The 13,841-nt window shown below is 33.7% G+C and overlaps 1 protein-coding gene across 1 annotated transcript; it reads left to right on the top strand.

Annotated features, from left to right (window-relative positions):
- Positions 1–8,777: 8,777 nt before the first annotated feature.
- Positions 8,778–11,351, top strand: LOC9305694 (1-aminocyclopropane-1-carboxylate synthase 7). Its single transcript, XM_021017814.1, has 3 exons — positions 8,778–9,603; positions 9,734–10,029; positions 10,237–11,351. Exons 1-3 carry the CDS (start codon positions 9,403–9,405, stop codon positions 11,093–11,095), a joined length of 1,356 nt encoding a protein of 451 aa, XP_020873473.1. The 5' UTR covers positions 8,778–9,402; the 3' UTR covers positions 11,096–11,351.
- Positions 11,352–13,841: the final 2,490 nt, after the last annotated feature.

The raw sequence follows: 13,841 nt of genomic DNA, 5'->3' as shown, positions 1-13,841 counted from the left end.
TAAACTATATCCTTTTATTTTGTTAACTCATCCCTCAAGTTAACTAACTCTTCAAGCTTAACTCAACATTCTCCCCCTTAAGCTTGAAGTTATCCTTCTTCACATCTTGAACTCCAATGAGACTTCTCATCTCCTTAAATTTTATTCTTCCAAGTGGTTTGGTTAGAATATCCGCCCTTTGCTCATTACCGGGAACATGTTCTACCTCCACTTGCTCATTTTCCACACACTCTCTAATGAAATGGTACCTTCTATGAATGTGTTTGCTTCTCCCATGAAACACCGGATTCTTAGTCAAAGCTATAGCTGACTTGTTGTCAATCCTCAACAAAACTTTCTCGCCTTTGACGCTTAATAATTCACTCATCAATTCCTTGAGCCATATAGCTTATTTTGCTGCTTCCGTAGCCGCCATGAATTCTGCTTCACATGAAGACATTGCGACTGTGTCTTGCTTTTGTGAGCACCAAGTAATCGGACAATCATCAAGAAAGAATACATGGCCTGTTGTGCTTCTTCCATCGTCCAAATCAACATTATGTGAGCTATCACTATAACCTACCAGCTTCACCTTTTCTGTCCGCTTGAAGAAAAGACCAAGTGAAGTGGTTCCACGTACATATCTCAAGACTTGCTTTAAGGCTGCACCATGTGACTCTTTAGGCTCCTGCATATATCTACTTAAGACTCCAACACTGTAAGATAGATCCGGGCGTGTGTGTATCAAGTACCGGAGGCATCCTATGCTTCTTCTGTAATCTTTTTCACTGATACTCTTCTCACTCTGAGATTTAGAGAGTTGTAGGTTCATCTCCATTGGGATATGTGAGAGATTACAACTTTCCATCCCTGCTTCTCCTAGTATTTTTGATGCATACCTCTCTTGCTTTAGACTAATACCATTCTCATGTTGATGCACTTCGATTCCAAGATAGTATGTCAGCTTACCAAGATCACTCATCTCAAACTTGGTTCCCATTTCTCTTTTAAACTCTCGTATCAACTTCAAGGAAGATCCTGCAACAAGTAGATCATCTACATACACGGCCACGACAAGTAAATGTCCTTTCTCTTCTCTTTGATACAATGACGGTTCTTTAGAACACCTATGAAACTTGAATTCTCTGAGGATAGCATTTAACTTGTCATTCCAAGCTCTAGGTGCTTGTCTTAAGCCGTAAAGAGCTTTATTCAACTTATAAACTTTGTTTTCACTTCCCAAGACTACAAATCCCTCTGGTTGACTAACATAGACTTCTTCTTTCAACTCACCGTGCAAGAACGCGGTTTTAACATCCAGGTGATGTATTTCCCAACCATTAGAAGCCGCCAATGCGATGATAAAGCGAATAGTTTCAATACGTGCCACTGGAGCAAACACTTCATCAAAATCAATGCCATGTCTCTGAACATATCCTTTGGCTACGAGTCGTGCCTTGTGCTTGTTAATACTTCCATCGGCGTTCCTTTTAATTTTAAAGACCCATTTCAAGCCAATTGCCTTAACACCAATGGGAAGACTAACCAAGTTCCATGTTTTGTTCTTTTCTATCGATGAAAGCTCTTCTTTGCATGCGTCTGTCCATACTTTGAGTTCTCTGGCTTCGTTAAAATCCCACGGTTCATCGTTGATCACTGTCAAGAGTCTTTCACACTCTGTTTCAGCCATAAGAACATAGTCATTTAGATATGCCGGCTTCACAATGGTTCTACCCGATCTTCTAAGCTGCGGTTGTGGTGCTTGTTCACTTTCATCATCACCATCTTCATTGTTCATAGCTTCACTATCTTCTTCTTCCTCTGTATCGTCTTCCACTTCTACGATACTTTCACTTGTAGTTTGAGTAATCCGCGTGCCTTCCTCTGTTTCAAGAGTATCAGTTTCTCTTAAGCCTTTGTTACCAAACTCTCCCAAGCTAATAGAGAATGTTTCAGACTCTTTGTGATCCTCTCTTTCTTTATTTTTCCAGCTCCACCCTTTACTCTCATCAAATATGACATCACGGCTCACCACTATCCTTTTGGTTTCAGAATCAAACAATCGATATGCTTTGGTCCCGGGCTCTGTTCCTAAATGTATCAATGTTCTTGACCTGTCATCAAGTTTCTTTCTTCCCACAGCTTCTGTTCTTGCATAACAAACACAACCAAAGACCCTAAGATGCTCAAGATTTGGTTTTCTCCCATTAAACGCTTCATATGGGGTTGATTGTACCAAAGATCTTGTTGCAATCCTATTGATCAAATAGGTAGAATGTCTAACATCCTCTCCCCATAGAAAATTTGGTAAACCCGTGTGCTTTAGAATACTCTTAGTCATCTCCAAGAGAGTCCTATTACGTCTCTCAACAACACCATTTTGCTGAGGAGAGTAGGGCGCAGTCAAGTGTCTCATGATTCCATGCTCATCACAGTAGGCTTGAAATTCATTTGACACAAATTCTCCTCCTCTATCCGTACGTAGTGTCTTGATTTTTTCTCTTGTTTCTTGTTCCACACGTACTTTGAATTTCTTGAACTTTTCAAAAGCCTCACTCTTCTCTCTCAAGAGGATTGTCCACATGTAACGGGAGTGATCATCAATGAGGACAAAGACATACCGTTTCTGAGCCGGAGTGGAAGGTGTGATAGGTCCACAAAGGTCCCCATGGATAAGCTCAAGTCTTTGATCAGCTCGATAGGTGGTTGCTTGGGGAAAGGATTTTCTAGTCTGTTTTCCAAGTAAACACGACACACAAGTTTCTTTTTCAACTATAAGCTTTGGTACACCGGTCACAAGTTCTTTGTTGATCATCTTCTTCATTGTCTCCAGATTAGTGTGTCCTAACCGTGAGTGCCACAAGTTAGACTCGGTCGATGTGATCAATTGTAGACAATTTGGATTCTCCACATGTAAAGTTACTTTGTATAAACGATTTCTTGATCTTGTAGTCTTTACCAGTAAGTGTCCAGACCGGTCATAGTGTCAAGAACTCTTCCTTCATACGTACCTCACATCCTGCTTCTGTGGCTTGACCAAGACTTACTATATTACTCTTGAGATCGGGTATATAGTATATGTTCTTCAAGACTTTGAGTACCTTTTTCTTACCATCTTCGAATGCAAACTGAATTGATCCTTTTCCTCTGATATCAATGCGTGAATCATCTCCAAAACGTACCTTTCCCACGATTGTCTCATCAAGATCTAAGAAGAAGGATCGATTCCCACTCATGTGGTTACTCGCACCATTATCGAGATACCACACATTAGTTGAGTCTAGGTCAGTTTCAAAGCAACTTGGCTTTACCTTGTTTTCATTAAGATAAACCACCTCATGCATCATTAATTCCTCAGCTTCATGTGTTGCATCATCCTTCTTTTCAACAGTTTCTTGTAGCTTAAGCAACCTATCGGGACAATCCGATGCATAATGCCCTAATTTATCACATCGGTAACAAGTTATCATTGACGCATCTCTTTCCTTTTGTCTGTATGATCCGTTTTGATAGTTGTTAAAACGCCCGCGGCCTCTACCTCGCCAATTAAACCGACCTCCTCTGCCTCTTCCTCTGTATCCTTCAGTATAGGTTGCTTGTGAGTCCGTACTCGCATACATCAGCTTATTATGATCTTCGTGTTGCTCTTCTTCTTCATCAACAATCCTTTCTTCATACACTTTTAATCGTCCAACAATGTCTTCGAAAGTTGTTTTGTTCAAGTCAAGAACCTGTTCAAGAGCTGCAGTGATTTGTATATATCTCTTCCTAGGTAAACTTTTGAGAAACTTTTTCACAAGTTTCGGTTCTTCAATGGTTTCTCCAAGGGATGCTGCAGTAGAGGAGATCTCCGAAAGTTTTCCTGAAAAAGCATCTATTGAATCTGTCTCCTTCATCTTGATTCTATCAAATTCCGTCATCAAAGTTTGTAACCTAGCTTCTCGAACTCTTTCAGCTCCAACATGTCTTCCTTTTATTGCGTCCCAAGTTTCTTTTGCAGTGTTGTGGTCTCCAACTTGTAAGATCAAGGCTTCTGGTATGGATTGGAACAATAAGGCTATTGCCACATCGTTCTTCTCTTCATCTGGATCTCTCGGATCTATGGTCTTCCACACCTTATTTACCCTAAGCGCAATTCTCATCCGCATAGCCCAAACAGTGTAATTGGAGGAAGTAAGCATCGGACACTTTATGGCAGAGGATCCGATTTCTTTTGAAGGTGTTTTCGTGTTTGGTTTCTCATCTTCTTCTCCTGACGAATCTGACATCGTGAATTGCTTTCACGTTCTTGCTCTGATACCAATTATTGAATCAAACAAGTTTAAGAACACAAGAATAAAGAATAACTCTCTTTATTAATCTCAAGCTCTCAATCTTACAATCTCTCTTTCTCAAACTCTTAAACTCAAAAACAACTCTTAAGGATTACCACAACTTTGGTATCTCTTTATATAGAAAACCTAAAGACCTAATCTAAGTCTAACTAGGTTTAGCATTTAGATAACTCCTAAACACTTTTGGATAACTTCCAAATCTCTTAAACTATATCCTTTTATTTTGTTAACTCATCCCTCAAGTTAACTAACTCTTCAAGCTTAACTCAACAACATAATCCAGCATGATTTGAAGCAAATCTATGACATTAAACTAGAAGAAATGAACCATTAATTAATTTCCCGAAAGTTTTGCTCCTGGGCAATAAACTTCTTTAATTACCAACCCGGCTGAAGTTCACCTCTCCAATATGTTTGATACAAGTTTAGCTTTGTCGTTTATACAATTTTCCGGTCGCAATTCCGGCGTTGTATCCAAAATTTCTGATCACCTTCTCTGAAAATAGTTTTAATATATTATATTAATTAAAAAATGTTTCGAAATTTAACAAACAATTAATGTATAAATAAAGCACGGTTCTATATTTGGATGGCTATAAACACTCTAACCCATCCTGTCTTTGCAATATAGATATTACGGATGAAATAAAGATTAAATCTGCAATATATATAGATATTCATACTAATCCTAAAATTTTCTCACATACAGTAGTTTTTTTCCCCTTTAAAATCTAGGTTATTGTAATTTCTAATGTATATAAGAACATATAAAACATACTTATCAGCATTATCTTTTTTGTTTTTGAGTTGGTCATGTATTGAGATTCAGTCTACAGTTTTATTTCCGAGTCTTAAGCTGGTGGGTTCGATCACATGCAAATTACATTTGTCTATTACTGTTACGTAAATACAAATATACACCCCATATGTAAGAACAAGTGTGTATAACTGTGTAAATCTCCAATATACGTACATTGTTTTCGTTATCTTCTACGTAAATTAATTAATTTTAATTCGTCCTATATATTGTTATGTCGATTAATACCCTTTAGTCTGATGTTCTAAGTCCAAACATACAAACATCAAATCTTTACACAAAATCTTAATCTCGGTGTGCGGGCAAAATTGCGACCATACAACTTTTTTTTTAATTATGCCTAACCATTATTAAATCTGATCTGAAATTGGTTATTTCCTTGGTTACAATTCCTTAAAGATTTCGACCATACAACACGAAATGGAATCAACAATACTCTATTAACTTAATATAGGAGAAACTCGTGCTTTTAGTTTTAATCCTCGACGATTTTCTGTTAATTAGTACTCCACTTTTTTTTTAAGTTTTAAAATTTTGATTTTATCACTGCGATATGTGGGGTCACCTAAGATCCTTCAAGAACTTATATTCTTGATGAACATAATAATGTTCACATTGGAATCGTAATCTTATGTTATGATTGTATATATATGTGTCACGTAGTTCGACTTTTAACCACTATTAGATTTTCCAAATATCCTTCTCTATCTATCTTTTTGCTTCACATATCTTATCATATTAATATATAAAATTGGTTGAGCTTTATAAGAGTTTTACATGAAGGAAAATTACAACTATTAATACTATAAGATTTAGATATATGCATAAACGTATTTAAATATTGACATGTCAGCTTTAAATTGATATAAGTGAAAATTGCAAAAATTAAGAATTGAAGAGAAAAACCATGGGCAATGGTAATATTTAATTAAATCGAAAAATACATTATGGATTTATATATCTATATATACATTTTTGAATGACTTTTAGCAAATAAATCCTGGAGTTGGATCTTATTTACGGATGAATGCCATTGGCATTAATTATTTAAATTTGAAAATATTACTTAAAGATATTACCAATACGATTTCGAGAATCATAAATTCATATCTTCCTTAATTTTCTGAGTCATTAATGTGATAATCTTTAGGAAATATTTCTCTGTAAAAAAAAAATCCACATTAATGAAGGCATTAAAATCGACACTGACAATTAAATTATTTAGATGTTCAATTATTTTAAGATTCTTATATCTTATTTGATATTTTTTTTTTAATATCTCATTCTTTAATTACTGCGTTTAGAATTTATTGGTTGTTACCTATTTTTTGGTGAAATTTATTGGTTGTTACTTAATAAGTAATTATGGTGCGTTTATTTTAGTTAATATCTAATTTAAAGGATTTGTTTTCTTTTATTATTAATAAATGAATAACATGTATAGAAATAAAAGATTTTTTTTGCGACTCCATAATAAATATATTAAACTCTTATTTTCTACATTTCTTACACATAATATCCTCTTATTCAATAACAAAAAATATATATTACATATTTTAAAAAATATTTATAATATTTAAATTATATAAAAAATTTGTAATATTAATATTATTTCGACTCTATACAAATTTATTATATATGTATATATATCTTATGTGAACCATTTAAAAGAAATTTTTAAATTGACTTGAATTATATAGCTTTTAAATAAAAGTATTTTTAAAAAGAAAAATAACTAAATAATGTTTAATTTCACGGGACGGATAATATGATGGGACGGGTTTGGTTGATATTTATAAAAGATCGTATACTACGGGTGAAATCCTAAAATTAACAATCAAAATAATCTATCAAACAAATTACATTTTGATTTTTTAAGAAAATATAGCCCCGCGGTGTACCGCGGGTTAAAATCTAGTACATATTACAATCTAATGGTAAAAATATGTTCTTTTTCAGTTTTGTTTTGTAAAAAGATCAAATTTGTGACTTTTGAACATGTATACACTTTATATTTATTTTATTTTGGTGAGAATTTTTTTTTTCTTTATGAGATCTTTAAAAGTGACTTTGTATTATATTTGATATTTGAGTATATTTCTAGAGATTAACAACAAATCTTTTATATTATGTAATTATAAAAAAAAAAGTAAAGCTAGCTTGGGATGGAATCAATGCAGTTCGATTAAATTTTCGCAACCTAAAATTAATAATTTCATTCTTCATATTATTAGGGTTTAAATATATTTTAATATAGATAAATATGTGGTTTTATAAGTGTAATTTTGATTAAACTTTTAAATCTTGTATTGTGTAGAAATTTATATTGTTTGTAATTTTATTAATTATTTTTATTACATGTTTATCTTCATATGTTAAAGTGTGTAAGTAGAGATTTACTATATTATAGCATGTGTAAGCGGGTTTCTAAGTACGAGAGAATTAAATTCTGCCTTAATTAAACAAAGGTTTCGATTAGCCGTACGTACCGCCATTAGGGAGCATACTTTGACCACTTAGGGAAAATTATAAATGTGTTTTTTTGACTAATTATGCGTGCCAAAAAGTAATACAGTATATAATTTTTTTTCCCACAAATATATTTTATAAATATATCGTATTTTCCATAATGAAATATTTACAAATTCTTCTCTTTATATGTTTACTTACAAATACAAATCATACCGATGCAATGACCTACGATCTAACCGGTTAGCTCAAGTGCTCAACCACTCAACATTTGAGAAATGTGATTTAGTTCGATTACCAGTAGGTTTTAATATGTATAAATGTAAATATAATCATATTAACTCATACGAAAAAGTATAATAATCCATCCAAATTCTGGTTCGTAAATAATACTCATACTTAGAGATAAGTTATTCTCATGGTAATCAAGCAAAAGATCGAAACTAATTTCTAATATAAAGTTTACAACTACGGTATAGATTTTTATTAATAAAAAAAGAAATGTGTAGATATAAGAAAGTGAATATGGATAGCCACCCACCCACTCCTCTCGTATAATCGGAATTTCAACCACCGTATTTGGGCTATAGATCTCATAACTAAAGTTATGGAAAATAAATAAATAAATTAAAAAAACAAATTAAAATATATTATGCAGAAAAAATATGTATTATTATCAAAATATATATATATATATATATATATATATATGTATCAACAAGAGATTAGGAAGGAAAAGACATAAGTTGTCCGAAATTGTTTTTGGCAAAAGGTGATCTTTGATTTTGCTTACAACATCGAATCAGAACATTTAATTTAGTTGTTTCCCCATTTCTTCTATCTATGGAGTTTAATATACCCAATAAATTTGATTAGTTACTTATTCCAGCTCTTAATATTATATTTAAAACATAATGTGAAACAGACGTATATAGTTTTATATAGAAACTATATATTATTAAAAACTACTATACTACTACTGATGACTCTTTGTTTACGTATAAGTTTTTGTTATGTAAATTTGTATTCGCAAAGAAAAAATTTAAGTAGCTTTTTTTCTTTTGCTAAGAAGAAATGAAAAGAAAAAAGAATTAAGTACTTATACAGTTTTCTTAGTGAGCCTTCTATATATAAGAATATCAAATAGTGAAAAAAATACGTAAACGATAATATTTTTTTTTTCCTGTGTGACACTATTGTATTACTGAAGGATTATTTATTACGAAACTATTATCTAAAATGTATTATTGACCCTTTTAGATTTAAATCGTAGCAGCCGACTAAACCAAAATATTTTGAAAGTTTTCCAAAAACACACAATATAGAAGAAGAGTGAAACTCATTAATTAATAGAAACTAAACTATTTTAACCGGACTAAAGTCTAAACAACATTACGTTTAGAAATTGATAATCGACGTTTTATAGAACTGGCGATCTCCTATAGATGAACCACCGAGAAGTTTCAAGATAAAAACAAAAAAATAAAAATAGCCAACACTCTTATCTATTCATCCATTTGCAGGTCAATGACAACGTAATTTTCCACAATCGAATCTTCCTTATTCTGTACACAAACTTCTTCTCTATGTATGTTATGTAAGTAAACTAATATTAAAATTGAATTTGTCAAAGACTTTCCTCTTGGTCACGTCTGCTATATATACTTGTCCTTCATTCACACAAATGTTTATCTCCAACACACTTCTCTTTCTCTCAACTTCTCTATCTCTCTCTCTCTCTAGCTCCGATTGTATTTTAAAGCTATCACGTGTCACGTGTCTGGTTCGCAGCTCTAAGAAAAAATGGGTCTTCCTCTAATGATGGAGAGATCATCAAACAACAACAACAACAACAACGTTGTCGAGCTTTCTCGAGTTGCGGTTTCAGACACTCACGGCGAAGACTCACCCTACTTCGCCGGCTGGAAAGCTTACGATGAAAACCCTTACGACGAATCTCATAACCCTTCCGGTGTCATTCAAATGGGTCTCGCTGAGAATCAGGTAATTAATAAACTCTTTCATATAATCAACTTTCTTTTTAATAAATATATTTTGCGATAATGTATTAATTGTCTTTAAAACCAAAAAAAAAAAATGTATTAATTGCCTCTCCATCATTTTCTACAAATAGGTCTCGTTTGATCTTCTTGAAACTTACTTGGAGAAAAAGAATCCAGAAGGTTCGATGTGGGGATCAAAAGGAGCACCTGGGTTCCGTGAAAACGCACTGTTCCAAGACTACCACGGTCTCAAAACTTTCAGACAAGCCATGGCTAGCTTCATGGAGCAGATTCGAGGAGGTAAAGCTAGATTCGATCCTGACCGGATCGTCCTCACCGCCGGAGCCACGGCCGCTAACGAACTCTTAACTTTCATTCTCGCCGATCCTAACGACGCCCTTCTAGTTCCCACACCGTATTATCCAGGGTACGTCAGACTTTGTAATAAGATACCGATATATAATGAAATAATTTTTTTTTTAAATATGGTCATTCATATATTTGAAGATAAACAACAAAGAAATAGCTGCAACAAACTAACACCTTTAAAAAAGAAATTATAATCTAGCATATCTTTTATTTTCAGTATTTTAATGCATTGTATTTACCAAACCGTTTATTTATTTCATTACAGATTCGATAGAGATTTGAGATGGAGAACCGGAGTGAAAATAGTACCGATCCATTGCGACAGCTCGAACCATTTCGAGATAACCCCGGAGGCGCTTGAGTCGGCGTACCAGACAGCTCGTGACGCGAACATTAGAGTCCGAGGAGTGCTCATAACCAACCCATCGAACCCATTAGGCGCGACGGTCCAAAAGAAGGTTCTAGAAGATCTCCTTGACTTTTGCGTACGCAAGAACATTCACTTGGTCTCAGACGAGATCTACTCCGGCTCCGTCTTCCATGCCTCCGAGTTCACCAGCGTTGCCGAGATCGTAGAGAGCATCGATGACGTGTCAGTCAAGGAACGTGTCCACATCGTCTACAGTCTCTCCAAGGATCTTGGTCTTCCTGGTTTCCGCGTGGGAACTATATATTCGTACAACGATAATGTTGTGCGGACAGCGAGAAGGATGTCGAGCTTCACGCTTGTCTCGTCTCAGACACAACACATGTTGGCTTCTATGTTGTCGGATGAGGAATTTACGGAGAAGTACATCAGGATAAACCGGGAAAGACTTAGAAGACGGTACGAGATCATTGTGGAAGGGCTTAAGAAGGCAGGGATTGAGTGTTTGAAGGGGAACGCAGGGCTATTTTGTTGGATGAATTTGGGTTTCTTGCTCGAAAAGAAAACTAAAGACGGTGAGCTACAGCTTTGGGATGTGATCTTGAAGGAGCTTAAGCTGAATATATCTCCTGGATCTTCGTGCCACTGCTCGGAGGTCGGATGGTTTAGGGTTTGTTTTGCTAATATGAGTGAAAACACTTTGGAGATTGCGTTGAAGAGAATACATGAGTTCATGGACCGACGAAGGAGGTTTTGAAATGAAAAAGAAAAAAAAAAAAAAAAAAGTAAAGTAAATCCCTTTTTTTGGTGGTTAATATATGGGGGAGGGAAAATTAATTTTTTAGGAAGGAGAAGATGATTAATTGAAAATCATTGATGAAAAATGGGTTTTGATTTGTTTCTCTTTTCTAGATATTATTGTTTGTTTTCTTGCTTTGGACGAAGCAAGTTAATTTCATACTCATCAAGGTTGATCTGTAATATTTGTTGTTATAAACGACTTGTTTTTTAAATAAAATATTGCAGAAATATCCTATCACAAAATTATCTCTATAACTTGAGTATGGTTTGTTCAACTGATCAAAACAAAATTGTTTACGGCAAGTAAAAATTCTGTTTATGTTGGTAAGATAATGATATACCTTGAAAATATTATAGACAGTATATACAAATTCACATATTGATCTTAAAGGTCATTGATCTGTATATATGTAATATTTGTTGACTTTTTTGTCCAAGTTAATATTTGTTGTCGTATACAGCAAATGGGTCTAAATAATATATTTCAATAAGGTTATGTCATTGTTGATGTAATTTTCTAAAGAGGTTAGTGTTGTTATACGGTCGGGTCTTTTTTGACTTGGTCACACTGTACAACTCTAACAAGAAATGTGTTCCTTTCCTTCTCTTAATATTATTTTTCCGAAAACACACACGGTTTCGGTGAAATCGAACTAATTTTTTGTTGTGGCTACCAAGTACCAAGAGGTATATGTGACGATTTATAACAAATTTTCTGAAACAACTATATTGTAGGGTAACATGTATAGTTCTAGTATTTTGTTAACCAAAGATATTTAATGTCATAACTCTCTGACTAATTAATCCTCGAATATTGTGACCAAATAAAGCTAGTAACAAATATTCTTTATATACAACATTTCGATGTTTGTTCTAGATTAACATAAGATAATCCTTACTAATCATATCACTCGTAATATCTAAATTTCAAACAAATAAGCTTCTAAAAGAAGTGCACATTAAGATCCCGATTTCGAGTTTTCGACGTACGTTACAATTAGCTAGAACTAATTTATTTGTTTTGATATCTTCCGGTAAGCTTTTGGAAAGTTGGATCTAGCAGTGAATTATTTTCAATAATTAAATTTTAAACAATTGGTTCATTCGTAGCTAAAGTCTCCAAGTTATTTCGTTTTCTTGGCCAAGTCGAGGTCGTACACCACTTGGTTGAATAAAAAACAAATCAATTTAAGTGCAAGACAATTGACCATTGTCAACGGTCTCTATAAGTAATATAAATAATGCAAATTGTTATGGGTTATTTACAGGTAATTTTATTTATTTCTAAAAAGTGTATAAATATACATTATTATATTTTTGATGAGTTCATCTATACAATTAATGACAGGGAATGGTAGCTATATGGTCTAGAGGTTGCATGTAACGAAAATATAGGCAATTCTTATATCAGAGCATGATTATCAAGGATGTCTTAAAAATAGTTCTTAGAAATATTAAAATAATAAATTTTAAAATGGTTTTTAAGTGTGTATTTATTTCTTAGGTAAGCAACTCACCTTAGTTTTAAAGCTTATTTGAGAATTAATTTTAATTATTTAATTGCTAAGATCATTTAAGAAAATCTTAAGATCCTCTTGTTAATGATGGTCTCATGCACCTAGTACTAAAACAATCATGGAATATTTGATTCAATATTTTTTTAAAAAAACTTGCTTTTAAATCACTAGATCGAAAGTCAGGACTGTTGATGTCGGATCCCGCACCAGAAGTTCGGGACCAACCAAAGATTGCCACGTAGACAAGAGGAAGACCCATAAAAGATAAAGCCCGTCGGATCAGTGAGCCAAAAGAACAGTCGAAGTGGGTATCGCCACAAGTAGAATCCGAAGTGACTGCGTTTCGGCATGAGTCCGGCATCGAAGTCACGGTTGAGTCGGTTTAAGGACATTTGGGCCAAAAGGCGGGGCCTATGAAGATCAGAGTCAACTCAATTCAAACGTTGAAGCATTAAAGCCAAATATCAAAACGGACACATTTAAGAGAGAATAATTATACTTATTTAGCCATTTTAATGTCATTTTTCTATGTATAAATACAAAGGCCAATGGCCATGTAAGGGGGATCTTCCTCTCAAGAAAGAAATACTATAGCAATTTTCGTAGCAATTCATAACAGAAGTATTAAAACTTGCTTTTAAATCACTAGATCGAAAGTCAGGACTATATTCAATAAGTGTTATCGAACTTTGGGAACTCTAAATTTACAACTAAATTCTGAATGCTTTTCAATTGCACCAAATTTTCCAAATTTATATGATATATATATATATATATATATATATATATACACTTTGACTTAATTAGTTTTCTTATGTTATGAATATTTGTTACTTTCATTCCTTGTTCTAAAAATCGGCCGTCTAGCCGCCTAGGCGCTGATAAGAGGAGCACCGCGGCGATTTTGTCCAAATCGGTGAGAAAAATCGGAGATCCGATTTTTTGTCCGCCTGGACCGCCTAGGCGGCCGCCTAGACCGCCAGCCCGCCTAGACGGCGCTTAGCCCATTTTTTTTTTTTTTTACTTTTTTTTTTCATCTAAAATTCAAAACTTCCTACTTATGTTCTAATTTGTATAAAAATCATAAATTTGAAATTAAAATCTTGTTTTCATGTGTTTAATACAATTTTAAAAACAATATTATATAAATTTCTTAATTATAATGGATTAATATGTTTTTAAAAT

Source organism: Arabidopsis lyrata (genome assembly GCF_000004255.2).
Source record: "Arabidopsis lyrata subsp. lyrata unplaced genomic scaffold ARALYscaffold_7, whole genome shotgun sequence".
Classification (NCBI taxonomy): Eukaryota; Viridiplantae; Streptophyta; class Magnoliopsida; order Brassicales; family Brassicaceae; genus Arabidopsis; species Arabidopsis lyrata.
The sequence above is the reverse complement of the archived record's forward strand: the minus strand, read 5'-3'. Positions and strand labels throughout refer to the sequence as shown.

Bases quoted from the DNA above. Each gene is read 5' to 3' on its own strand.
- LOC9305694 (XM_021017814.1), top strand. From the start codon at position 9,403: ATGGGTCTTCCTCTAATGATGGAGAGATCATCAAACAACAACAACAAC. The intron at 9,604-9,733 runs GTAATTAATAAA...TTCTACAAATAG, and splicing joins TGGGTCTCGCTGAGAATCAG to GTCTCGTTTGATCTTCTTGA. The intron at 10,030-10,236 runs GTACGTCAGACT...ATTTCATTACAG, and splicing joins CCCACACCGTATTATCCAGG to ATTCGATAGAGATTTGAGAT.